The following is a 26,258-nucleotide window of genomic DNA, read 5'->3' on the forward strand; positions in this document are numbered from 1 at the left end:
GCTCCAACCCACAAGTTGTGAGATCATGACCTGAGCCAAAACCAAGAGTCAGACACTTAACCAACTGAGACACCCAGGTGCCCCATCAACTACCTTTTTTCTTACAGACTATCTAAGGTCATGATTTCATGCTGAGATTTTTATCTAAAATTGAATATATACATCTCAAATTAGAAAGTCAGGAAGGGATGGCAAATATTACCTTTCTAGAATGGAAAATACAGTGTGATTGTATTTGATGTGACTGATTGTCAGATTCTTGTCCTTGAATTATGTTTCTAATCTCCTAGATGTTTGCTATTTTGTGTTTTTAAGAGCTGTGGAAACTAAAGCCGCCTACAGCTGATCTTTAAAGTGATTTTTACCTTGTTTTTGAAATCGAAACTATTCCATCTGTCTACAGAGCAGATTCTGAAGGATCCCATTGACCCACCCACATTTGGAAACAATACCTGTTACTACATAGTTAACTATTCAATATTCGGTCTTTAAAGTCTGATTATTATTTTATTTGGTGTTGAGTTTCGATGGCGTTTTCCTCCCTTGAGCCTATACTTTATGGGAAGCAGTAGATGGTAACAAAAAACAACTGATACGGTTTCTGTCTCATTAACCTTTGTTGGGTATTAACCTAGGGTTTAGAAAGCACACCCAGGTCCACTCAGCTGCCACTTTTTTGGAGCTGCTTGTAGCTCTTTTGCCATAAACTATTTGGCAAAGATTTTCATGTCTTTCACCCCTCAGTGGATATAGCCTTCCCATTCACTCAAGCAAATATGTGTAGAGGGTTTGAATTTCTAAGATGTAATTGGCTTTCAACTTCATTTAAGCTAAACTTACAAATTGAAGGAAGGAAGGAAGGATTGTTTTTATACGTCTCCAATCTTGTTTCTTCTTGGCAGGCTAAGAAATTATACAGATGGCATTTATTCAGTCTGTGTGGCCACCTTCCAAAATGTCAGAAACTCCATCTTCTACACCTGTCCAATGATCGATTGCTTGCTTTCACTGTTAACTTTTCTCTGATAGAAATTAATTTGAAGAATACACATTTGCCTATTTGTAAGCAGTTGGCAAATTTTCATCTTAAAGAACATCCCAGCATACCTTGCAGTGAGGTTTGCCAGTTTAACTTCTTGTGAGTTTTATTTAAAGTCAAGATAGGCTTTAGAGAGGACTGTGAATTAAGTCTAATGACTTTTTATGACAAACATGTAAGGTGAGCAGTAGTAACCTGGTTCAGTCTTTCCCAGCACTTAAGAATTATTGATTTTTACACTCTGAACCAATACAAAGTGATTGCTAAGTGAAAAAAACAAGGTGCAGAATATTTTAGCAGTCTATTTTTTGAGTAAGAAAGACAGGGAAAATACAAGTATAAGTATATACTTGCTATTTTTTTTAACCTGTATTAATGAACATAAACCAGAAATTAATGAAAATGGTGAGGAGGGAGGAAGGTTGGGAAGATAGAAATGGCAGTGAGACTTCTCTGAATGTACCTTTAAAACTTTTGAGACATGTGCCTTATGTGTCAAAAAATTAAAGAGAAAGGAAACCTTAAAATTACTTGTAAACAGAAACAAATGAATCTAGCTACATATCAAGTTGATATTAACCACTCAGAAAACCATACTTTACCTATACATCCTTCGTGAGATATTTTCTAAGGACAAAAGGAACTTCAGTGAAATATTGACACTTCACTACGTAGAATATTGTTAGTAACATTAGTCTTGTAATTTTGAAATTGTTTTATTTGTATTCTAGAATAAAACAAGTAAGCGTATCATTGCTATTAGAGACCAGCATTGTCAACCTAAGACAGAGGGTGCCTGGGTGGCTCAGTAGGTTGAATGTCTGACTCTTGATTTTGGTTCAGGTTGTGATCTCCTGGTTCATGGGATCCCGCATCAGGCTCTGCGCTGTCAGCACAGAGCCTGCCTGGGATTCTCTGTCTCTCTCCCTATCTGCTCCTTCCCTCTTTCTCTTACTAAATAAACTTAAAAAAAAAAAAAAAACAATAAGAGAAAAGAAATACAAATAGGAAAATTAAAAGTTTAAAAAATGTTAAATTTGAAATGGAAATATCAATATAAACTCATGAGTAAACAAAAAGATTTATTTCTCTATCCCCTGCAAGAACTTAGGAGCACTGACACTTCTATTAACAATTAGCACATTTTATACTCAGATATTATTTTCTAAATACCATTCCCCACTGAAAGAAACCAGAGCTTGGAGAAATGGAGAAATTGTTGATTCCAGATCTGAAGCAGAGAAAGAACAAGGTGAGCCTGGTATATCTTCTTATACCAGAAAGGAAGGAAGCACTTAAACAGAAGAATCAGCTTGAAGGAGACTCCCACTGGCCCAGTTTGAGACAATTGGAGCATTCAGTGTACTCATTGTGTTATTGAGTGTAACAGATTGAATAAATAAAAATATGAAAGACAAGGAAAAAAAATGAAAGAGGGAGAAGAAAAGTTTCTCCTTACAAAAAGTAATGCCAGCTAATATATGTGATAAGAATGGTAAGGGAAAAAAACATGATTCTATAACATCCCCCCACCCCCACCACAATATAATTGGTTCAGGCAAGGATTATGAACAGATGGTAAAGTCACTAGGGAACAGGATATTCACAAGCTGACAAATATCACCCCACAATTTAACTGTTACTTGCAAAGGAGAAAATACACCTTTCAGAGACTGATGATCTCACTTTAACCCAGGGTTCAGTTTAGTGTCACTAATAATGGAATGACCTAACATGATATGCTACCTAGTACAATGCAAAGTAAAGTATACAACATTATCTATGAAGTATTCTTGCCAAAATCTTAATCTCTTTCTAATCAAACCTCAAAGCTGAACTTCCAATTTATAGGAAAAAGTAATCTGAAAAGTGGGAGATTCCAAAAGGCAACTGGCCTGGACTTGTCCAGGAAACGTCAATATTGCGAGGGGGGGGGGGGGGAAGAAACACAGGAGAACTATTCCAGATAGATAACCAGGCACTGAAGGAACCTAACAACCAAATGCATTTCGTGAACCTTGGTTCTATCCTGGGTTGGAAGAATTGGGGAGGCATTTAGGTCTATTACTATGAAAGACACTCTTTTTTTAAAATTACTCAAGTATAGTTAACACAGTGTTACATTAGTTTCAGATGTACAATATAGTGATTAAACAATTCTACACATTACTCAATGCTCATCAAGATAAGTCTACTCTTAATCTCCTATATCTCCTTCACCCATCCCCCACCCACCTCCATTCTGGTAACCACTAGGTTTGTTCTCTGTCCTTAGGAGTCTGTTTTTTGTTTCTTTTTTCTCTTTGCTTGTTTTTTAAATTCCACATACAAGCATATCATATGGTATTTGTCTTTCTCTGATGGACTTACTTCACTTAGCATTATAGCCTTTGGTTGCTGCAAATGTCATTTCATTTTTTATGGCCATGTAATATTCCACTGTGCATATACTACGTCTTTTTGAAAGAAATTCTTGAGATGATTAGAGGAGTTTGAATACAGACTGGATGATACAGGATTATTGTTAATATTCTTAAGTATGATATTGTGGTTCTGTAGGGGAATATCCTTAGAAAATTCATTCTGTAGAATTTATTGGTGAATTTTCATATTTGCAACCTTTTTTTTTTGGCAGGACCACTTGAAAGTGTGAATGTATACATGTGTATATATGCAGAGAAAGAAACCTAATGTGGAAAATAGATTCAGTGTAGATGGAGGGTATAAAGGTGTTCATTATACTACTCTTGTTAAGTTTTTGTATGTAGAAAATGATCATAATAAAGTTGAGAAAATGAAACAGTGGGGGTGCAGAGGGAGTTGGAAGGGAACTTTGGTGTATCACTAAAGTCATGGGTATGTTACAGGAGCCTAGATTTCTTCAGTCACCTCTACATAAATAAATGGGGGACCTGGGTGGCTCAGTTAGTTGAGCATCCGACTTTGGCTCAGGTCATGAACTCATGGTTTGGGGATTCCAGCCCCAGGTTGGGCTTTGAGCTGACAGCATGAAATCTGCTTCAGATTCTCTGTCTCCCTCTCTCTCTCTCTGCCCGCCCTCTCCCCCCCCCCCCCCCCACACACATGCACGCTCTCTGTCTCAAAAATAAACACTGGTGCGCCTGGATGGCTCAGTCAGTTAAGTGTCCGACTTTGGCTCAGGTCATGATCTCACGGTCCATGGTTTCGAGCCCCGCATCAGGTCCTGTGCTGACAGCTCAGAGCCTTGAGCCTGCTTTGGATTCTGTGTCTGCCTATCTCTCAAAAATAAATATTAAAAATAAATATTTTAAAAATTAAAAATAAGCTAGAGTTGATGATAATTGAATGTTAAGAGAAAAAGAACAACAAGCATGTTTTCATATACTATTTGTAGCAGATTGAGGATGAGGAAAGTATGGACAGGCCAGGCAGTTGGACGGGCAGATAGCTAAATAGGCATTGAAACATAGTCGGGATGTGTATGTAGTGTAAATTGCAGTTTTCAAAAGATTAGGAAGTCCTTCCCTGTCCTATTTGTTGCCACTTTTTAACCTCTTAATTTTACCTCTAGTTGGCAGTTGGAGGCCTAGATCACTTATTTTCATTAGAGCACCTCAGGAGATAATTAGCAAAGCCAGTGAGGTATGTTGTCTCATATGAAGGGTGGGAGGTGGGGTAGAGAGTAGCTGATAAGGACAAAACTGCTCTTTGCAGAAGTATTCAAACTTTATTTTCCTTCCTCACCAGCTAAGTGACTTGGCATTATGAACCCTGGTATTGCCTCACCCCTTCCTCCCACCAACATTGATGAAAGATGAACTTGATTCCCATTTTTGAAAGGAGTATTTCTTCTGGAATTGGATTCTAGCAGTGTGCGTGTGTGTGCGTGCATGCACACACTCACATTATATCCTGTTACCCTCCTGTTACCCAGAGAGGAGTGGAGTGGTGGAGGGAGATACGTGCTGTGATTAGTCAGCTTGCCATTCCCTCCCCCTCCAGAAGCTCAGGCCCCATCTGGGGAAACTGAGAACTTAAGAAACTTGAGACAGGGAAGGAGGACAGGGAGCAGCCAAAACCTGCTGAGTCTCAGAAGACTGGTTTCTGCGCTGGGGAATGGAAGTGACTGAAGGTGGCTGTGGATTTGACTCTGTGGCCTGAGATTGATTCCCTTGAGATAAATTGTTTTCTGGTGGTGTACCTGAGAGCAAAGTGTTGGGAAGAGGATACCCTTCTTCTTTGGGAAATTTCTTTTACCTAATTGGAAGTTTGAGATGTGCAGACTTCTGTAGTTCTTGTACTTAAAAGCTGGTGTTTATTGATAACTGTTTCTTTTGATTCATCTGAAATGGAATCAGACTGATCAGTGGTAAGTATCAAGGAGAAAAGTCTTGTACCTATTTAGTTTAGGCTGACAGCCATACCCTCTTCCTTTCCACTGAATAAAGAGCAGATGAGGGTAGAATATGTAGGAGAAGGAATACATTAGCCAGAAGATGTGTGAAAGAGGGATTGGAAGAGATGTAGGAATCCTGGAAGGTGTCATAATACATTGCTTAGTAATTGACTTGTTAAAATTGCTAGCTTCATTAATAGTCATCTTTTTGCTCAGTTGCTAAGAAATATGCTGACCATAACTTCAAAACAGAAAAATCTGCACACACAACATGCTAGAAGAGACACTGGAACAGATTGTATAAATTTGGGGATGTCTCAAAATCAGTAGTGTACCAGGAGGAAGGGTACTGACTGGCCCTTCTTCAGATATTCCTCAGCAGTTGAGACAGACTGATCCCTTTACTCACTTCTAAGCTATGCTTTCTTAATGATTTGTTTTCCTAATAATTGCTGTTTACCTTTGAGTCTAGTCCTTCACCCCTAGGAGGAAACCTTTCTGAGGAAATGACAAGCTGTTAGATAAGCATGTGAAATAATACGTTTAATAAGATGTCTAACCTCTGATTTTTGGAGGCCTAAGCTAAACAATATCCAGATAAGGCTGTTAAGACCACAATATCTAGTATCTTTCTTAAGAAGCAGTAAAATTCTCTCACAGCCATTTGTGTTATTACCCTGTCGGTCAAAACACATCTACAGATTGTGCATATTTCATCTCATAGATCTTTCCTGAAATACCACTGGGTACTTAGTTGGTGCCTGCCAAATGTGTTGATTAAAAGGATATAATAATGATTATTCTCCTGATCACCATCCATTGGCCATAGTGTCATAGTGGAATTCCTATGGCTCTTAATTCCCTGTGATTCAGGAGCTAGACAGCAAAATTGGGTTGGACCGGGGACAAAAGTGTGGCTAAGCTATTTGACACTTGAATAGATGGAAGAAATGTTTGTGGAAAGAAGCTTTTCAGCTTCTTATGGTAAGAAATATCAGTTGGGATAAATTGAGTAGTATACAACAATTTTTCTTCCTTGGAGGCTTATAACTTTTGGATTGCCTGTGATCCCTTTTTCTTGATAAATTACATACAGCAATTCTTTCAGCTCACTTTGTCACCATACTTAACCACTAGGTGGTGGATGTACCATATCCCAAATTGTTTCTTTGGTAGAGCTTCTCTTTATCATTTTTAGTGTCATGTTGAAGGGAGTCAGCCATTGTACCCACTGAGCCCTTTGAAAAGGTGCTCTGAAATAGCACACTAAATTGGCCTGATATTTAATTGAGTTTTTAAGGCACAGCAAGTAGACTTCTGTATTTGGATGTGCTATTTGGAGAATGGGTCAATCTGACCTTCTAATCTTTCTCAGATGTAATATTAGTTCAAGAATGAAATACTGGCATGCTTGTTGTGGGTAAGGCTGTTTACAGGGTGGTGAGCCTTCAAACACAAATAGTTCTTTAACGTAGGACTTTTTGATGATCAGATACTTTTTGGATTTCCAATTACTGTATCTCTTTTTCCCCGTCCCCTCTTGCCCGTTCTGCATCATATTTAGACCTAGCCTTCCTTGTAGATACAGCTTTGAAGAAACACTGAAGTATACCAACTAAAAATTATGTTTGGAAGAAATCATGACAATAGGAAATAATGTAAACAGAACAATCCATCTTTGGATTTTGTTTTTACTTAAGTGATCGTATTGGGTGTAAATGCAGTGAATCCATCCCAATTAGAAGGCTGTTACAGAGATCTGGTTTCATTAGAGGGAAAACTGTGATACCCAAAATTGCTTTTGACAGCAGTGTCTTTGTTTATAATGTGAAGGTGAGCGGCACTCCAGGAAGTACTTCGGAAGGAAGACGGGTACTAGCTGTAAAGACATCCAGGGGGGCAAGCAGGCCTGGTGGGAACTGGCAGGGCAGATCTCTTTGCGCAGTTTGGTGGTGGGAGAGAAGACAGGTTATCACGCATCTTTGTAGAGCTGGACTACCTTATTTACAAGCAGTGAAAGTGTCAAAGAGTTGTGAGACTAGACAGCCATCCATCCATGTCATGGCTTGAATTAACATGCTGCCCACTTCAAATAGGCACCATATTAATGATTTGAGAGATGGGGCACAGCACTGGTTGGTAAGCTGCTTGCAACACAGTCTAATATTTTTAGATGGGAAAGATTTTGCTAAGCTTTAGGCTACTGACGAGCTTCATTAATACAAGGTGGGATTATGACTGTTAAGTCACTTCTTAGGTTGCTGAAGAAACACAGTTCTATCTTGCCACAGCCACCTCTCTATTTTTTTATTTAAGAAACTGCAAATGTTACTGCATTTCCCTCCTCCACCGCCAGGTAGGTGGTGTTTGGGAATATGCCCAGAGCCTTTTGAAAAAAGATGAACAGAGGAGGGAATCATAACAGCCAAGAGAGAAGACTAGCTTCCGACTAGACTGCCCATGCCAGGAACCAGAAGGCTGTTGGAGGAAGGGCTGCCTTTGGAGAGTGTTAAAAGCCATTGATGGTATCTTGACTCTATTTTTTCTGCCACCAAAAGAACTGCATATTGGGTTGAAAGTCATTACCTTGGTCTTGGATTAATCTCTTCAGTAAAACTAGCTTTGCTGACTGCAGAAGTCATGTGAACATGCAGTGGAAAATCCTGTCGAGAAGGGCAGATGCTGACCTGTGGCCACTTCAACCGAGTAGGTGGTTCCCCCCGCCCCTCCCGAAAGGAACTAGTGCTTTTGGCATTTAAGCTATAAAGTTTTAGCATCTAAACTGAAAAAGCTGCTTCAGATATACAAAGATATTTGTTAGTCAAGTTCTAGTGCCATATATATGTTGTTTAGCCCGAGTCTCTTTTATTTACTTATTTATTTTGCTGTGTTGCACATTTAAGCCTGGTTCTTCTACTGCCAGCTGATGCTACCCTATCTCAAAGGTACATGTGACAGAGGAGAGGAATGTTTTGCAGCTGTAACAAATGGGGAGTTTACTATTCCTGGCTTCAAAGTGGCTATAACCATGTTGCTAGCATTATGGAGAGAAGATTTTAATCTGTAATAGCTTTTACATTTCCAAAGATATCTGCTAAAGACTTAGCTTAATGGATTCTCCATGGGAACCTTTCAGATTTAGTCAGGTTGTGAGGAGAGGAGAATCTTAATTCAGAGTCTCAAACCATTCTGTTTTTCAGGAGGCTGAAGTTTATTTCTTATATCTTGAAGGGTTTATCAGAGTTTAAATAAGAGTTCAGGAGGAAAGTTTAAGTCATTTAATGGAGGAAAAGGTTTTCATATACTTTAGAAACATCCACTAATTTGACTATAAATAATATTAATTGTATTTGCTATTTATTAAAGCCAGTTTTCCAAATATTCTTCAGACAGTTACCTAGTTCTGGTGTATTTCATTTAAGGAAGTTTTGAATACAGAGTTTACCAAGTCATTTCTTTTCTCCTTTCTTTAAATTAGTCCTGATTAGTTGGATTTTACTATGGTGTGCATATATTTTTTAATTTGGCTTTCTTTAGTGTATTCCAGCATTTTACTGGACGTAGCAGGTTCTAAGGACACTATATTGGCTTTGTGAGGTACGGGTATGATTGGACTCCGACTTGGCACCCACCATCACCATTTCAAGGCATCCCCACAATTTTTCAAACAACAAGACCTCTGCTAATTTCAGGATAAGAATGTGCTACAAGACTATATTCTGGAAAATGAAAAAGAGCAGAAGCACTATGAAATGGTGCCTGTTTTTTGGTAGAGTTGGGAGGAAGAGTGAAGGGTTTGATGTGTCAAGGTTGTAAGAAGAAATAAAACTTTACGGATTGTGAGAAGAGGGACTTGTGAATTTTGGACAGATGGTACAAAAAGCTGGGTCTTGAGCTCTGCCCCCCTCCCCCCACAAAAGGTTATGAAACAATTGGAAAGAGATAGTAATTGGCATTTGGAGAGGAGTCCGCAAGTAGCCTCTGCCTGCCCTCATTCTGGTGGGAGAGTTGCTGGCTTGGTAGGGGGCACGTGATCACCTGAGGTTTCAGGGAAGGAAATGTATGGCCTTAAAAAATGGAGCATTTCATAGCATCCTTGTTGTAAGTTTTCAAGTGTGTGTCTTCCTCCTACAGCAAATCCAGTTTGCTGATGACATGCAAGAGTTCACCAAGTTCCCCACCAAGACAGGCCGCCGGTCTTTGTCTCGCTCCATCTCCCAGTCCTCCACCGACAGCTACAGTTCAGGTAAGTGCGGGCTCTGAGTCCACTCCGATCTTTCTTCTCTGTTGCACGGTCTTAAGCTAGTTCTCTACCCCCTGCTCTTTACTTACCTAGAATCTGAAAGGACCTCATGTCAGGACTTCCCACCTTTGTGCTAAAAGCTGATAATTAGCAGTTGAGCACTGGAAATGTCCCCAGCCAGGCTTGTAGCTGGTGAGGCTTTTGTCATCTGGAGACTCTCTTCCCATGCGTGGCCGTGTCTGTGTGTGGTCTGTGGCCAGTGCCTGGTCGGTAGTACTGGGCCAGTTCCCATTCCCACGTTTATCTGCCCACGTACAAAGGGAGAAAATCAATTCTATTTTGGCTGACAGAACTGGCCTTGAAAAAGAGGTGTACTTTGGAAGTATAATTTCTAATTTGGTTGTATAAGATACACCCTGCCACCTGACTTTTTCTTTCTCGGCTCCAAGACTGCTTGAATTGTGACAATAAAAACTAGTATTTTGGCTCCTTTCATTCACTAGGTTACCCTTTATGTTGAAGTATCCTCCCCTGTTAACCTTTCGAATAGGAAAGGTTCAAACTACTATAATGTGTCTCTAGTTCTGTTTCTTTCTAGTTCCCATAACCTATTTTAACCCTATGTAAGTAGCCTTTTTTTTTTTTTAATTGTGCCCTTCTCAACTTTAGACGGGCTACTAGAAAGTTAATGTGGAAAAAGATATAGAATTTAGGATTTGAGTACTGGAAGATCCACAGGGACATCCAACCTAAGCCCACCTCATTTTTCAACTGAGGAAACATCGTCAAGAGGTTCAGAGGCTTGCCCAAGGTCATAGATTGCCGTTAGTGTCTACAAAGGGATTTGTACCAAAACCCATTTGTTGACTGTTGCCAGAATACTATTTGTATGGTATTGTTATTTTTTTTAAGCTTATTTATTTATTTTGAGAGAGAGCATGTGAGCATGAGCAGGGGAGGGGCAGAGAGAAAGAGAAAGAGAGAGAGAATCCCAAGCAGGCTCCACTCTGTCAGCACAGAGCCTGATGTGGGGCTTGATCTCAGGAACTGTGAGAAGCGTGACCTGAGCTGAAATCAAGAGTCCAGTGCTCAACTGACTGAGCCCCCCAGGCACCCCTATGGTATCAACATTAAGGACTGGGCTCAAGGTAAAAGGAATGTGAAAAAACAAACAAGTAAACACATTTTTAAAAACTTGTCCTTTTGTTCTGTGCCGCTGATAACCCAGTGTAAATAAGATAGGCAGATGAGAACAAAGGGTGGTACACAGGGTTAAGTACTGAAATAAATGAATATACAGAGTCACTGTGGGCCTGTGTACAAGAAAAGGTTCCAAATATAATGGCTGTCATAAACAAAAGGTGTCTTGGAGTGACAGGTACAAACGACTGGGGGTCATAAACGGGCTGATCACAGCTAAGAAAGAATTAATTGTGAAAGGCTGAGTTAAAAGAGGAAGAAAGGAGTGAGTGAAGAAAGCTTTAACGAAGTCCTCAAAGATCTTGACGGCCATGTGTTAACAGGAACCTGTCAGGGCATTTTTAAAAACTTTGTGATACAGTTAAACTGCTCTAGTGGGACAGATACCTTTAGGAGTATTTGTGTTAGCAAGTAGTATGTAGGAGACAGTGAGAGACCTGACATACCGGCTGAGATCAAGATCAGGAAATACTCGATTCAGAAAAGAAAGAGGTGATTTAAGAGTCGGGGAGTGATTATTATATGCCTTCCTGCATATCTGTCTGAAAGGACATTTTTAGCCTTTATATGAAGCTGCTTTTTTAATGTTGAACATCTTGAGGGATCTTAGGGCTGACAGTAGAACCAGAGCTGCTCACCTTCTGAGTCCTTTCTTTCCTTCTCTGTATTCTTTGAGCACAACCTAGTATAAAATCCCTTGTAAGATTTTCTTGTCGCTGTCATCCGAATTAGTGGTTCTGTGAATGTGGTTTTCTGAACAGCACTGTCAGCAACAGCTGGGAACTTGTTAGAAATGCTAATTCTTGGGTCCTATCTGAGACCTACTGAATGGGAATTTCTGGCGGTGGGGCCTAGCCATTTGTATTTTGACCTTCCATGTAATTCTGATGAGTGCTTTCGATGCTTCAGTTTGAAAACCAGTGATCTACAGAAATTGCATTCCTTATATGCCCTAAGTTATTCTTCCATTTTTGCCATGTCTGATTCCAGTCCAGGTTGGGACCAGGTGCCCCTGTTATCTTGGGATTCACGAGGGCCGGTGCAGAATTGGGATCAGTAGCTTCTTGTTACAAGCAGTAATGGCACAGTATCATCAGGGTGGATAGAGGGGCTACAACACTGAAAGATCCCCAACAATCGCATTCCTCTGTTATTCTGGAGGAGTAGGGCTGAGGGTGACGTAAAAGATGGCCGCAGTTAAGAGTTCACTTGACTTAAATGAGTCCTTTGGGGAGTGTGCTTTGTGGAGTTGGGGGCTATTGAGGTTCTCCTATCCTTGTTTCTTTTTCTTCTGGCTCCAGCTGCGTCCTACACAGATAGCTCTGATGATGAGGTTTCCCCCCGAGAGAAGCAGCAAACCAACTCCAAGGGCAGCAGCAATTTCTGTGTGAAGAACATCAAGCAGGCAGAATTTGGACGCCGGGAGATTGAGATTGCTGAGCAAGGTAAAGAAAGGGAGTGGTAGGGGACCAGAAGCAACCCATTTGCTGGTCATCAGGATCCATAGACAACTTCACACTTGAAAACTAACTTGAAAAATCCTCTGGGAACATTCAGTGTTCCGGATTCGTGTACAAGCAGATCTCTCTGTTGGAGCCGGAGCCTCAGGGTTCTTGTTCTCCTTGCTTCCTGTTCTCAGCACATAGTAATTACACAGTGTAGTTTCTGTTTTCCTCCCCCATGACACCATATTCGGAGATCTGCCTGTGGAGTCAGCAAGTCCCAGAACACTACACGGTGGTTAGTTCTGCGGGATCCTACCATAGCTGCCAATCTCAGAGACCCACATTTCCCAGAAGCGGCAAATGTGGGAGGGTTTTCAGCTAAGGATGTGGTCGCCTAGGGTCTCCTTCGGTCTCTGGTCCTGAGCACCCTCTGCTGGAGCTAGAGTAAAAGTGACTGACAGTTAAATTTGGTTTCCTCACCGACCCCATTCCTGGTACAGTCTTTTTACTCTTGTTGCTTTCCCACTATAGGCATGCTCTGTACTGGGAGGGGGTAGTACAGAAACCAGACAGACTGACAGAATGGGCTTCGGTAGCAGAGAGAAACAAGTGCTCGTCTGCTGAGGGTGAAGTCTTCCTTCCTGGTCTGATGATTATATATAGGAGCCCATTAGCCACTGCCATAACCATTTCCCCCTCCTCCCAAATGAATGAGGAGACTCACCCTCCATTTGGATCAGATTTGAGAAGTTACTTCATTCTCCATTCAGCCCTCTGTACACAAGGCTGAAACAGTGAAAAAGAAATTCCAGGTGATTGGCTGGCAGCTCCCTACTGTTGTTCTGCTGTTGAAGCTGCCAATTCATCCAGGAAATATACTTAAGAGTTTTTCTACCTTATCTTGCGATATCTCAACAGATACAGACCAGCCCTAGATGTTGCTGGGGCAGGAATTGGTGATATTGCTGGTGCAGGCCTGGCTCAAATCCTCTGTTCTTTCACAGACATGTCTGCTCTGATTTCACTCAGGAAACGTGCTCAGGGGGAGAAGCCCTTGGCTGGTGCTAAAATAGTGGGCTGTACACACATCACAGCCCAGACAGCGGTGAGTTTGCTGGGAGAAAAAGGAGGGACTCGTGATGAGGAGAAAAAAACAAACTCTTTTTACTTGCTTTTCCTTCCCTATCTATCCAGTCTCCAAATGCAAATGACCATCAGGTGGGGCCTCCTGTTACCCAATAATGGGGTTTTCTTCTTTGTATACATACGTATAATCATAACCTGACTTCAGGAGATCTAGAGTTGCAAAAACATGATTGTTAGGAAAATGTAATGACTTTTAGGAGCACATCTTTTGGGTGAAGTTAGATGCCAGTGTGCTGCCTCGCTGGATTATACCTTCTGTAATGTCACCTTCTGTAATGTCACAGTGCGGCTAGGTTGCTGCAGAGTTGCCCGTACTGTTCCCACACATGCCACTGCTATCTGGCCCTCCTCTTTCTCACCCTTTCTTGCTCCCTATCTGCATAGGTGTTGATTGAGACACTCTGTGCCCTGGGGGCCCAGTGCCGCTGGTCTGCTTGCAACATCTACTCCACTCAGAATGAAGTGGCTGCAGCACTGGCTGAGGCTGGTAAGTTTGGCTTTTTCACCACCTTTGCCTCAAAATAATTATCTAAATGTAGTATTTATGTATTAAAATAGTCCTTACAGTATCATGTATGTCCAGGGGCTGTAAAATTTGGAGGGTATTAAGAATATCAACAGGAAGAAAATGGGTAATAAAATGAAGGTCCATATCCGTGATGAAATATCATATGGTCATTAAGAATGACCAACCCTTGAAAAGAATCTTAATTACATGGGGAAATGCTTAATTGTAATGTTAAGTGAACAAAGAAGAGTATTCAACTGTGTGAGGTATACAAGTTCAGCTGGTCTTTTTTCACCAAAGGCTCATCACTTTTGAGAGAACACAAGTTAAGGAGTGCCTTCTGTATTAGTAGTTCATTGAATAATTGTCGACTGCTTGTAAGTTCACTTAAGCATAAAACAATTTTTATTGTTAAAATGTTCAGAAGAAAACCACCATGAAATTTTTTTTTTTTTAAATGTTTATTTATTTTTGAGAGAGGGAAGGGCAGAGCATGAGTGGGAAGGGGCAGAGAGAGGGAGACACAGAATGCAAAGCAGGCTCCAGGATCTGAGCTGTCAGCACAGGGCCCGATGTGGAACTCGAAGCCACAAACTATGAGATCATGACCTGAGCCGAAGTTGGAGGCTTAACCAACTGAACCACCCAGGCGTTCCAGAACCATGAAGTTTCTTGAAGGACCTCCCGTCTCCTTGAGATCCTCAGCAATTTTATAATAGTTCTGTTTTTCTTGTTTACCTTTTTCTGGTGTTTATTGCAGAAAATTTAGAGGCGTTTCCAAAATAATAATAATAATAATAATCCTAGTACACAGGGATATTTGACACATTTTTTCCTTTTTTCAGTTCACTTTTTACAGAGATAAATAAATCTCTGTACGTATACAATTTTATAACCTAAAATACAACATTTTCAGAAGTCGTTTTCCATGTCACTGAAAACTTGATAGCATCATTTGTAATAATCATATGGCCACGTGGTTTTACTTCACTATCAATACTCATGTTAAACATTTAGGTTGTTTTAAGATATTTGCTAATATGAATAATGTTCCAGTGAACAACTTTATTTTAATTCCCACTTCATTTTATCTCCTTAGGACAGAGTTCCAAGTGTGAAATTGGCCAAAGAGAATAACATTCTAAGGTTCTAAAATATTTTTAAAACAAAAATCTCTTAAATTCATTACCGATTCCTCAACTAAAGGTGCTCTTTTGACTTTTTGCCCCTTCGAAGTTGTTTCCTTTCCAACATAGGTTCTGTAGCCTTTTTCTCTTCACGTGGATCTCAGAAAGTGGTATTGGTATAGGGAACTCCCGGAAGGAGGAGTCAGCTAATTTGTTCCCATCCCTACAGGAGTTGCAGTGTTTGCTTGGAAGGGCGAGTCGGAAGATGACTTCTGGTGGTGTATTGACCGCTGTGTGAACATGGATGGTTGGCAAGCTAACATGGTAATGATACATATTCATCCTACACTTTGACCACAGATTTGTTTCCTTTTTTCCCTCAAAGCATGGTTCCCTAAATATGTTTTGGATGTTTGTTCTTCATGCACTTACTTTGTTGCTTGATAACCTATTCAGAATGGGTCGGAGTACTGAATGGAAAGGTGGGGGAAGGGTAAGACTAAAGTGAACACGTGTGGCTCAAACACAGCAGAAAGAAATAGAAAGAAGTAATGTGGTACCTCTTTGGAATAGGATTCTGGTTTCTTTCCTTCCTGCCCCAGCTCTCCTTTTGCATTCCAAGGAGTTATATATTTCAAGACTCTAGACTAAAAACGAGTCTATGATTAGCCTAATACTCTTCCCTCTAGCCAAGAACAAACTTAGGAATCCTTTTAACCATTTACACCGACAAATTTGACTGTGTTTCCACTGTCTAAACCTGCTCTAAGGAGCTCTGAGGAGTGCTCTTCCAAAACATACAGGGCTCTCTTACTAGTACAGAAAGTGGGTTCAAAGTTCCCCCCAGCTCTAGCAGCCTGAATGCCCATAGAAGTCTTCTGGCTGTTCTATAGATCCTGGATGATGGGGGAGACTTAACCCACTGGGTTTATAAGAAGTATCCAAACGTGTTTAAGAAGATCCGAGGCATTGTGGAAGAGAGCGTGACTGGTGTTCACAGGTAACAGATTCTGGAGTAGCTGCCCCTTGTGTTCTTGCCTCAGCAAATTCTTCTGGTCTCTGTCAGGCTTTAGGGCTGTGTTTCAGACTTGTAACTAAATTGGGAGTATCTTCATTAGATAAAACTTCTGAGTTTTTCCTTTTGAAGAATCCAGGAGGCCCTAAGAGGAAGTTATCTCAGGTTCTCGTTCACACATTTTTCTTTCCCACTTAACCCACTGTGAGTCTCAGCCAACGCTGGGAGGTGTAGGGAGTGAATATATCTGGAAAAACTGTATTCAATATTGTATTATAATTTTATATTTGAAATAAAAAAAAATCCTATTGTAAAAGTATACATTATACACACTACAAAAAGCAAAACTGGGCAAAATATTCTTGGCTTGTCGGAAAATCTAAAAGATCTCTATCTAAAAGAGTGTTTCTCAGTTGGGAGCACATCGCACATGCTCACACACGCACACGGAGGGAACCAAAGCAGAGTCATTGATAATCTTTGTTTATCAGGGGTGGGCATGTTTTTTTATATATATTGAGAAAATGCTGGTCTAAGGAAATACATCCCCTTTTATGGAAGAGAAGTAAATTTCTTCAATGGAAAGTGGTTTTTTTCCCTTCCAAAAAAAGGGGGGGGAGGGCTAAGGGGGAGAGAAAATGAAAAGAAGTGTGAGGAGGGATGACAAGGAAATGATCTTGGTTACTAATGTCCTTGGGGAGGGCAGCATGAAGCTTGAAGAGAATTAGGCAGATTTTGCTGCATATTGTTTCATCAGCTAACTTTGTTTTTGTTTGTTTTTGTGGCTTCTTCTCCCTTTAGGCTATATCAGCTCTCCAAAGCTGGGAAGCTCTGTGTTCCGGCCATGAATGTCAATGATTCTGTTACCAAACAGAAGTTTGATAACTTGTACTGCTGCCGAGAGTCCATTTTGGATGGGTGAGTTGAAATGTAGAGATACTCAGACTTACAGGGGACAGATCTGGGTTGGGTTGCAGTGTTAATCTGATACCACTCCAGTCTTGTCCCGTGGTCTTCCTTTGGCTTTAAAGGTTTGTCAGAGGGGTCCATTTCATACCGAGCCCAGGCAGCTTCCAGCCAGAGTTCTTTTAATTGTGTGCAGAGGGACTGTGTTTGGGCTAATAATGTTTAAGTTGAGCCCTTGTCTGTTTTCCACAGCCTGAAGAGGACCACAGATGTGATGTTTGGTGGGAAACAAGTGGTGGTGTGTGGCTATGGTGAGGTAAATAGCTGGGCCTCAGTGTGTCTTTTCGTAGACTTACCAGAAATGTTGAGTGCAGGAGATTTGTGCTGTCAGGATGGTCACTGCTGTGAGGTTAAAACATGCTTTTAGATAACGTATCTCAAAATAATAGCAAAAGTGTTTTATTCAGACTTAGGAATAGAGATGCACAAAATGAATCGAATCTTCAGATCTCACCGCGTTGTCTTGTAGAATGGAATGTGGGCATCACCCGCCCCCTCCCCCCCATAACAGTTACTTTTTATGAGACTTAATTCGAGTGAATATGTAGCATTTTAGCCACACAAGTGCCCTGGTATTGGAGTGAAGGGTGGGACCCAAAGTGATACATAGTTGATTATCTGTAAACTAGAAAAGGTGAAGGAGATTTTGTTGTCATCTGTGACCCACGGAAGTTCCCCGAGCTGCTGGGCTTTCCTTGAGTTAGATGCATCTTAGATGAGAGTTAATCAAGTTTTTCTGGACTAAGATAGGAGAGGTTACAGTTGCTCTTCCTTGGTCTTGTTTTCCTAATGGTAACACCTATTTGATCTCCTGATTTCTTTTACCATCCCAAGCCCCAGCCCTTGTTATGAAATGTGAGTGTCCGCTAAATCACCTCTCTGACTAAGGGTCACAGCATAATCTGGATCTGTTTCTGCTCTGCTTGGATTGGAGCATCCCCGCAAGGGCTCACTAGATGGTGATTTCAGGGAGGTTCATCCCCATCTCCCGAAGAGCCTACCTGCCCCAGTACCCATGCCGTGATGGACCTGTCACCCCGACTTCTTTCTTACATGCTGCAGGTGGGAAAGGGCTGCTGTGCTGCTCTCAAGGCCCTTGGAGCGATTGTCTACATCACAGAAATTGACCCCATCTGTGCTCTGCAGGCCTGGTAAGAACAGAGTGATGATACGATTAGATTGACCCCAGTACTTCGTGCTTCTGAGAGTTCATGATGGATCGTATTAACCATTCCTTGCAGAAATCTCTCAGAGGAAGAGAAGGCTAGGATGGCTCTGTTCCCTCCATTGTAATCCCAGGGCACTCCGGGAGCTTCTTGGCATTTTCCCTTCCTGAATGGAGTCTTGGGGAGTCTGAAAAGGCCAGTCTGTAGTTTAGCACAGCTTGTCACTTATCATCCCTGTGAGGTAGCCCTGGACCTGACTTTGCAAGGGAATTTAGCAGTCTCATTTTGTGACCAGCTTCTGTCCCACTGCTTCCTTGCTTTGCTCATAATGTTCCTTCCTTTTCTTCCAGCATGGATGGGTTCAGGGTTGTAAAGCTAAATGAAGTCATCCGGCAAGTTGATGTCGTAATAACTTGCACGGGTAAGTGTCCGTGCTCCGACGTGCGTGGAGGAGTGGTAACTCTGAGGCCAGATCGTGAAAATGGTCTGACCGTCACATAAAGTAGGGGAGGCCTGTGCTCGGAGTAGAAGTCTCAGAACTAGCATAAGCGATCAGAACCTCAGTGTTTTCCAGAACAAAGAGACTTTTTCCCTGATGGCTTTTTATACAGTTGAATCTTAAAACCAAATCAGTGAGCCTGAAGAGCAGTTATGCAGCATACACTTTTCTCACAGAGTATACATGCCCTTTCATGCAGCGAAACTCCTCTTTCCCATCTTCTACTGAAAGCCGGTTGGTACCTTTGTTGCTCAACATCTCCTTCAGCCGCTCTCCCTTTATTTTTAGGAAATAAGAATGTAGTGACACGGGAGCACTTGGACCGCATGAAAAACAGTTGTATCGTGTGCAATATGGGCCACTCCAACACGGAAATTGATGTGGTATGGTTTCTCTCATTCATTGACCGCAAGGCCTTTTTCCCCTTCCTTCCATCAGAGCCACAGTCAACTGTGCTGTCTTCCTTTCAGACCAGCCTCCGCACTCCAGAGCTGACATGGGAGCGAGTGCGTTCTCAGGTGGACCATGTCATTTGGCCAGATGGCAAACGCGTCGTCCTCCTGGCAGAGGTACGCACTCGGAAGGGCTTTGGCAGTGCGGCACAGGCACCGTAGTTAGATCTGCGGCAGGAGGAGGGGCAGGGAGGAAATGTTATGCCATGTTTCCCTGAACTCTGTCGTTGGATACAGATCTCCTTCGTACATTTTCTGGTCCCTAACATAGAACCACTCAAAAAAACACCTACCTTTTCCCAAGTAACATACTCTTTCCTGACCACAGCTCATTCTTCATTTGTCTTACTCCGATGGACTTAAGAAAATAAGATAAAACCTCGAGTCCTGATCTGGAACTGTAATGCTTTCTCTACCATCTGAGTTGCATTTGGTTAACTTGGATGACCCTGGAATCTGAAACCCGAAGGGGAGCAAAACTCATCCCAGGGCTCTCTTACCTTTCCAGGGTCGTCTGCTCAATTTGAGCTGCTCCACAGTTCCCACCTTTGTTCTGTCCATCACAGCTACAACACAGGTATGTGACTAAATGCCTGCTTCTCCTGCCCTGGGATTAGTGGGACGGGGCCTCGGGCATAGTTCCGATGAGAGTGTGCCCTGCTATGTTCTTTTCAACACGTTTCAGGTCGTGGGTGGGCAAGACAGGCTTTCTCGAGTGTAGAAGAGTCTTCAGTCAGGCAGACTTGGAGTTTGTGTCCCTTTAAGTTGGCTGTGTTAGCTGAGAATGTAGTGTTCTGGCTTAGTTGTATTTAGTCTGTTCTTTTATTAGGAACTAAACAAAAACAGCAGCAAATCCTTTTACGATGTGTGGTGGTGGTTATTACAGGCCAAGTCCTGGGTGCTGTCACTATGATACATCACTGTAGTACTTACCCAAGACCCTGTTACATCTAGTTTTGTTTTTGTGTCCCTGTCTAAGAAGTGTTTCTGTGTTTTTTTCACCCTCTTCTCTCAACCTAGGCTTTGGCACTGATAGAACTCTATAATGCACCTGAGGGACGATACAAACAAGACGTATACCTGCTTCCTAAGAAGATGGGTAAGTGAGAAACAGTAGGAACCTGTACCGATCTTCAGACTCTTGAATGGTTTGGTGAAATGATTATCATGAAAAGTATTAGATTTAGACTCAGAGTTGTAATCCCCATCCTAACCTCTCATGGTTCCTGGACCTCGGGACAAGTTCTAATCGCTACGGGCCTCAGTTTCTTCATCAATAAAGTGAGAGTAATACATACAGTGCAGAATTGTAGTAAGAATTACAACTAACGAGCCTAAGTGTTTAGCATGGTGGTTTAGGGTAGATGCTCTTAGTCTGAGTAGCCTTATGAAGTTCAGTAAAATTCCTACCACTAGTGACTTCAGCCTGGGACCAAGATGAGAGAAACAGAAACAAATTTAGGTTTTATTGTCCATCCTCTGTGTAAATAATGCAACCTCTGAGATTCTAGGGGACAGCTGTGTTGCGTTCATATGGAAAACATGTCCTCTCTGATTCTTTCCCTTCTTGAATAGTGATGCCCACCTCCCATCTATAATTGATCAGCCCCTGTCCCCTTGATTAAAGCTGAAAGACCTCTCGCTTTCATCTCCTCCAACAGATTGAGTTTTTTTCTTTAATTCATATTCATAAAAGCCCAGGAAGTTTATCCAGGGAAGAGTAATAAATTTGCACCAGCTGCCTTAGAAATCAATGATCCTAAAATTCAAGGCCCTTATGGATGTTATTCTAAATAAATCTTAATGACACAAAGGTCTTTTGAGCTACCGGTGTCTACTTTGTACTTTGAGTGTAATTCAGTTAAAGAAGTTGTTGCAGGAAGATGAGAGTGATACATAGCATGTTGGCCACTGGGGTAAAGCCAGAAGCTTTGCCAGAGAAGGATGCAGAGGTGCAATCCCACCCCATTTTGTTACCCTGGCAAATGCCTTTCTGAACACACTCTGGATGTGCAGGGGGGAGTACCCTGCCAAAAAAGGCAACTTTGAGGGCTCTTTAAGCAAATATTTTGAGTTGTAGATGCTTGCAGTTATTCCATTCCTTGTCCTCTTTCTCAAAAAGCTTCAGATGAAAATTGGGGGAGGTTATGTTCTGAGAGGCAGGTTGAAATGGGGTCTGCTCCCCCATCACTGTGTTCTTCCTAGATGAGTATGTTGCCAGCTTGCACCTGCCATCATTTGATGCCCACCTGACAGAGCTGACAGATGACCAAGCAAAATATCTGGGACTCAACAAAAATGGGCCATTCAAACCCAATTATTACAGGTAACTTGGGAAAAACAAGTGAAAAGCTCTTTTACGCAGTATTAAACCAAGCAGGTTAGCTGGCTTTCTTAAATAAAGTGTTGTGCCTGATTTTGAAGAGTATAAGAACTCTGCTCCAACCTAACAAGATAGGCAGAGAAATTGTGTTATCTAGTGGTAGATATAAGGAGTAAGGGTTTTCTAGAGTTGGGAAGCTTGGGCCTCACTCCCTGACAGTCTGATACATTTGGTCTGGCTTGGGGCCCAGACTTATTTGATAAAAACTCCCCAGATTAATCTAATATACAGTCGGGGTTGAAAACCACTGGCTTATGTTTTCAGGGAGCAGGAAATGAAACCAGAGGTGGCACTGTCATAAGCCCTGTGGAAGCACAGGGAAGAATGATCCCTGGGGAACGGCTTTAGGGATCCCAGCTGGGGCTGGGGAAGGACCCTGGGGAGTGTCCCCTGTTTCAGATTTTTCTCTTGGATCTCTCAATGTGGAAGACACAAGTGCTAACCAAACAATCTCTGTATTTACAGATACTAATGGACCATATTCCCAAGGACCAGTCCACATGAACCACACAACTCTAAAAGAAATATTTTTTAAGATAACTTTTATTTTCTTCTTATTCCTTTCCTGTTGATTTTTTTTTTCTATAATTTCATTTTTGTTTTTTCATCTCATTATCCAAGTTCTGCAGACCACACAGGAACTTGCTTCATGGCTCGTTAGATGAAACTGAGGTTCAAGGTTCCTCACCCTAGTCACTAAAGAAGGATTTTACTCTCCCAGCCCAGAAAGGTGATTCTTCCTTTCCCATTTCTGGGGACTTTAGTCTTAATTGGGTACCTTATTAACAGGAAATGCTAAGGTACCTTCCATGTTGAACAATCTGCAATGTCTAAATTGCCTTAAAAGAGCCCATTTCTTAGCTGCTGAAATCAGTGCTCTTTCACTTCTTCAGAGGAGCAGGGATGGTACCCACCAGCCAGGTAGGTTAGATGTAGGTGGCGCATGTTCATTTCCCCAGATGTTCCAAGCCCTGTTTCCTGTGTGAAGGTGGTGTGTCTGGTTCAGAGATGTGTATTGTTAAGATCCAGTTGGTCCACTTGGATTTAGTACAGCCCTTCCTCCACTCCCGCCAGACCTTCTCATTTTTCAGGTTTTTAACCAGACTGCACTCTATTCAGTTGAATTTTGTCCCTTAGCATTGATTTCTGTTGTACAAAAAAAAAAAAAAAAAAAAAAATGTTTAGTGTTAACACTGAGGAACTGCTTGGGTGATTAGTTGTTACCAGTTTCTCTTTTGAACCTTTGGAGCTGAGAGTACACAGTTGAGTCTAGAGAAGTGCTGATCTCAAACTCTTGATAAGTCCCTCTGTTTCTAAGCCCATAGTTTATAGCATCAATGAACTGGGGCCATAACGGCAAATTCTATCAGCTCTGCCCCATACAGCTTGTGCTGATGGCGAATTTCTTGAGCCATTACTCAGTCTAAAACACTGAGCTCTATCTTTAGGATTTATCCTTTAAGAGCAAATTTCTGGTCAGCTGTGCTTTTGCAACCTAAAATATTTAAAGGGAGGTAGATGTGGATGGGAGGAAGAAGGATAAATTGGGCCAGGGTGAGGGAAATATAGTTCCGTATAACTGGTCCGGGACTTTAGGCCCCATGTATAATGTTAGCTTCACGGAAGTGGTACCACTTTTAATTGACACATTTCACAAAGAGTTTTTGAACCAAGATCTTAAAGGGCAGTTTGTGCACAGAGAAGGTAATCCGTGCGTCCTGGCCCATACTTGGAAAGAATCCCTAGAGAGGCCCTCAAAGATTAGAGAGGTGTGTTCCCATGCCATGCACCCTGCTTACCAGCATTTCTGCATGGTCCAATGAGCTTTATGCTCATGAGCTTTAAGTATATAATTATCCAGAATTCCAAATCCTCAACTTGTTCTAGCTGGTGATCCTTCAAAGTTGGGTCAGGCATTAGTGCTAGGTACTAGAAATGTTCATTTCTCTGTTGCCATTGATCAGAGAGACAGACATTAAAAAACAGTAACATACGAAAGGAAAGCTTTCACTCTGCAGCCTTCTAGCAGAGTCTTGCCAAAACGTTTTTCCTTTTCCTCTCCTAGTTCTCCCCCACCCAGCCCCTTCCCACTCCTTTTCAGTGTGACCATGCTTTCTTTTCTGTAGATGCTAATGGTTCAAGCCCTTTTTCCCCAGGGCATTGAACCAGCCAATCAGAACACCCCATCCTTTAGGGGAGGTAACCTGGCCAACAGTGGTATCCATCGCATCAGCTCTGCTGGAGGGAAGGGGCCCAGGTCCCGCAGCCTCTGGCCTGCCCCCTGCTCCCCATCTATTTCTGTGTCCATAGGAATAATAGGTAAGGGTTCCATCTCTGTCAAGCCATGTAACAAAGGACACTGTGGGAAAATGTCTGGCATCAGAGGGAGCGTGTGGAGAGCAACTTGGGAGGAACAAGTTTATTTTGTATTGAATGATTTTTAATGAATGCAATATTAATCCTTGCAGATGAGCAATAATCATTAAAGTCAATTAAAATGATAAGACCTTATTGGAATTCTGTGTCATTCTTGACTGAACAACAGAACGTCATTAGAATTTGTTTTTGAGGGTGGGATGAGTCACGGGCCAGTCAGCAGTCTCTGATAGAGATTTGCTGAGGACCTAATATGGAGAGGAGCAGGCTTGGGTGCAGAGTTCAGTAATATCTCCATATATATATGTGTATAGAGAGAGAGAGAGGGAGAGAAAATCTCATTCAGACTCCGCCCTCAACATGGAGGCTGGAGCAGAGCTCAATCCCGCAACCCCAGAATCACAACCTGAGCCAAAGTCAAGAGCTCAACCGACTGAGCCACCCAGACGCCCCTGTAGTGATATCTTAAGTTTTGTTTGCCTGCTCTGTGCCAAAGCACTTTCATTGTAAACTCCATCAAGAAGCAAATCTGTGGGGCACCTGACTGACTCAGTCAGTGGAGTGTGCAACTCTTCATCTCAGGGTTGTGAGTTTGAGCCCCACATTGGGTGTAGAGATTACTTAAAAATAAAATCTTTAAAAAGTTAAAAAAAAAAAAAAAAAAGACATCTGCTTACGCTTCAGGGTTCCTCATTTGTGCAGTTCCCCTTTAAGACCCTATACCTTTTTTTTTTCCTTAAAGTCTCTAAAGTTAGGAAAGCTTCAGCCCCTCCCACACCTGTAGCCATCTCTAGACTTATCTCTGTGGCTTCTGATGTCACTATGTATTAATATCTTTCAAAAGTAATACCTTTTCTAGGGTGCCTGGGTGGCTCACTCAGTTAAGCGTCAGACTTCAGCTCAGGTCATGATCTCACAGTTTGTGAGTTCCAAGTCCCAAGTCGGGCTCTGTGCTGACAGCTCAGAGCCTGGAGCCTGCTTTGGATTCTGTGTTTCCCTCCCTCTCTCTGCCCCTCCCCTGCTTGTGTTCTGTCTCTCAAAAATAAACGTTAAAACAATTTTTTGAAAAAAAAATAATACCGGGGTGCCTGGGTGGCTCACTCAGTTAAGCGTCAGACTTCAGCTCAGGTCATGATCTCACAGTTCGTGGGTTCGAGCCCCACATTGGGCTCTGTGCTGGCAGCTCAGAAGCTGAAGCCTGCTCCGGATTCTGTGTCTCTCACTCTCTCTGCCCTTCCCCCGCTCATGCTCTGTCTCTCAAAAATAAATAAACATTAAAAAAAATTAAAAAAACACAAAACCTTTTATGTTTTGTTAAATTGGCCCCAAACAATGTTGATGATTTCTATGCAGACTAGAAAAACGACGTGTTTCTAATTCTGGAAGCTTTATCCATACACATAAATCCGAATTTAAGATAAACTTCATATTGCCTAATTAGTGATTTAAACTTTTAACTGTCTTGTGAATCTATTTGATAATTCTTGAGATTATAAAAAGTCATCTGTTATGGTTGGAAAATAAATATTTGAATATAAGGAATTTAAATGAACTGTTGACCTTATAGTTTCATAAAACTGATTCTTCAAAGTTTTCTTATCGCCTACTATGTGCCAAAAGTCTGTTTTAGATACTTGAGATACATCAGTGAGAATCAGATTTCTTCTTTTGTCGAGTTTACATAAAATTCCAATAAGTCTCAGATTCCTCTTTCCTTTTTCCTTTACCCACAATTCTGCCATTCGGTAGGGCAGAGCAAGCTAGGCACCTACATGGATTTGTAGCCAGGTATGTGGATGTGGGAGCTGGGGTGAGGTCCAGTGCAGGGAGTTATCCTAAGTGGGATGAGGGGGACACTGACAGAGGGGAGGGATGACAGTGGCAGGTAGGATAGGAACATGGGACTTGATCAAATAAGCAAACATAGTAAGAATAATAGAAGCCAATTTTTCTCATTTTTGGAGAAGGTGTTACCAATCGGAAAGAGAGAAGACTAGGATGAACTCTAGTGTGTTTGAATAGGAGGTATTGCTGTGAATTCATGAATTCCAAAATAAATATAGGTGTGTGTGTGTACAAACATTCCCTAGCTCTGTCTAATACGTGAACCTGGCAGCTGTCTCCTTCCCCCATTGTGGTGCACACATCTAGCATCCAGATTCAGGTACTACATTTTCCACTTAAAGGAGCCAGGACTGACTGGAGAAAGGGCTGATTCCATGGCTGGGCAGGAAAAGTACAAGGTGAGCCAGAGAGAAAGGAAGTACTCAAAAAAATGATGGGGGCATGTCAAAAAGACACAGAGGCCAGCTTTA

At 41.7% G+C, this 26,258-nt stretch overlaps 1 protein-coding gene across 4 annotated transcripts in view; it reads left to right on the top strand.

Annotated features, from left to right (window-relative positions):
• Positions 1-24,078, top strand: part of AHCYL1 (adenosylhomocysteinase like 1) — a 38,190-nt gene extending 14,112 nt beyond the window's left edge. The window contains exons 1-17 of one of the 4 annotated variants that reach the window (XM_086717785.1): positions 5,157-5,390; positions 9,552-9,663; positions 12,162-12,305; positions 13,310-13,410; positions 13,836-13,938; positions 15,316-15,410; positions 15,980-16,086; positions 16,903-17,019; positions 17,260-17,323; positions 18,130-18,218; positions 18,584-18,654; positions 19,021-19,115; positions 19,203-19,301; positions 19,693-19,761; positions 20,205-20,283; positions 21,390-21,510; positions 22,033-24,078. In XM_086717785.1, coding sequence (XP_086573911.1) covers positions 9,573-9,663; positions 12,162-12,305; positions 13,310-13,410; positions 13,836-13,938; positions 15,316-15,410; positions 15,980-16,086; positions 16,903-17,019; positions 17,260-17,323; positions 18,130-18,218; positions 18,584-18,654; positions 19,021-19,115; positions 19,203-19,301; positions 19,693-19,761; positions 20,205-20,283; positions 21,390-21,510; positions 22,033-22,039 — 1,452 coding nt within the window. In that variant the 5' untranslated portion in view covers positions 5,157-5,390; positions 9,552-9,572 and the 3' untranslated portion in view covers positions 22,040-24,078. Of the gene's footprint in view, positions 1-5,156; positions 5,391-9,551; positions 9,664-12,161; positions 12,306-13,309; positions 13,411-13,835; positions 13,939-15,315; positions 15,411-15,979; positions 16,087-16,902; positions 17,020-17,259; positions 17,324-18,129; positions 18,219-18,583; positions 18,655-19,020; positions 19,302-19,692; positions 19,762-20,204; positions 20,284-21,389; positions 21,515-22,032 lie in introns of those variants that run through there. The other 3 variants (XM_086717784.1, XM_025931354.2, XM_086717783.1) reach the window with 3 other exon arrangements.
• The last annotated feature ends 2,180 nt before the right edge of the window (positions 24,079-26,258 follow it).

This window comes from Puma concolor, chromosome C1 (genome assembly GCF_028749965.1).
Source record: "Puma concolor isolate L17-30 chromosome C1, mPumCon1.1.hap2, whole genome shotgun sequence".
NCBI lineage: Eukaryota > Metazoa > Chordata > Mammalia > Carnivora > Felidae > Puma > Puma concolor.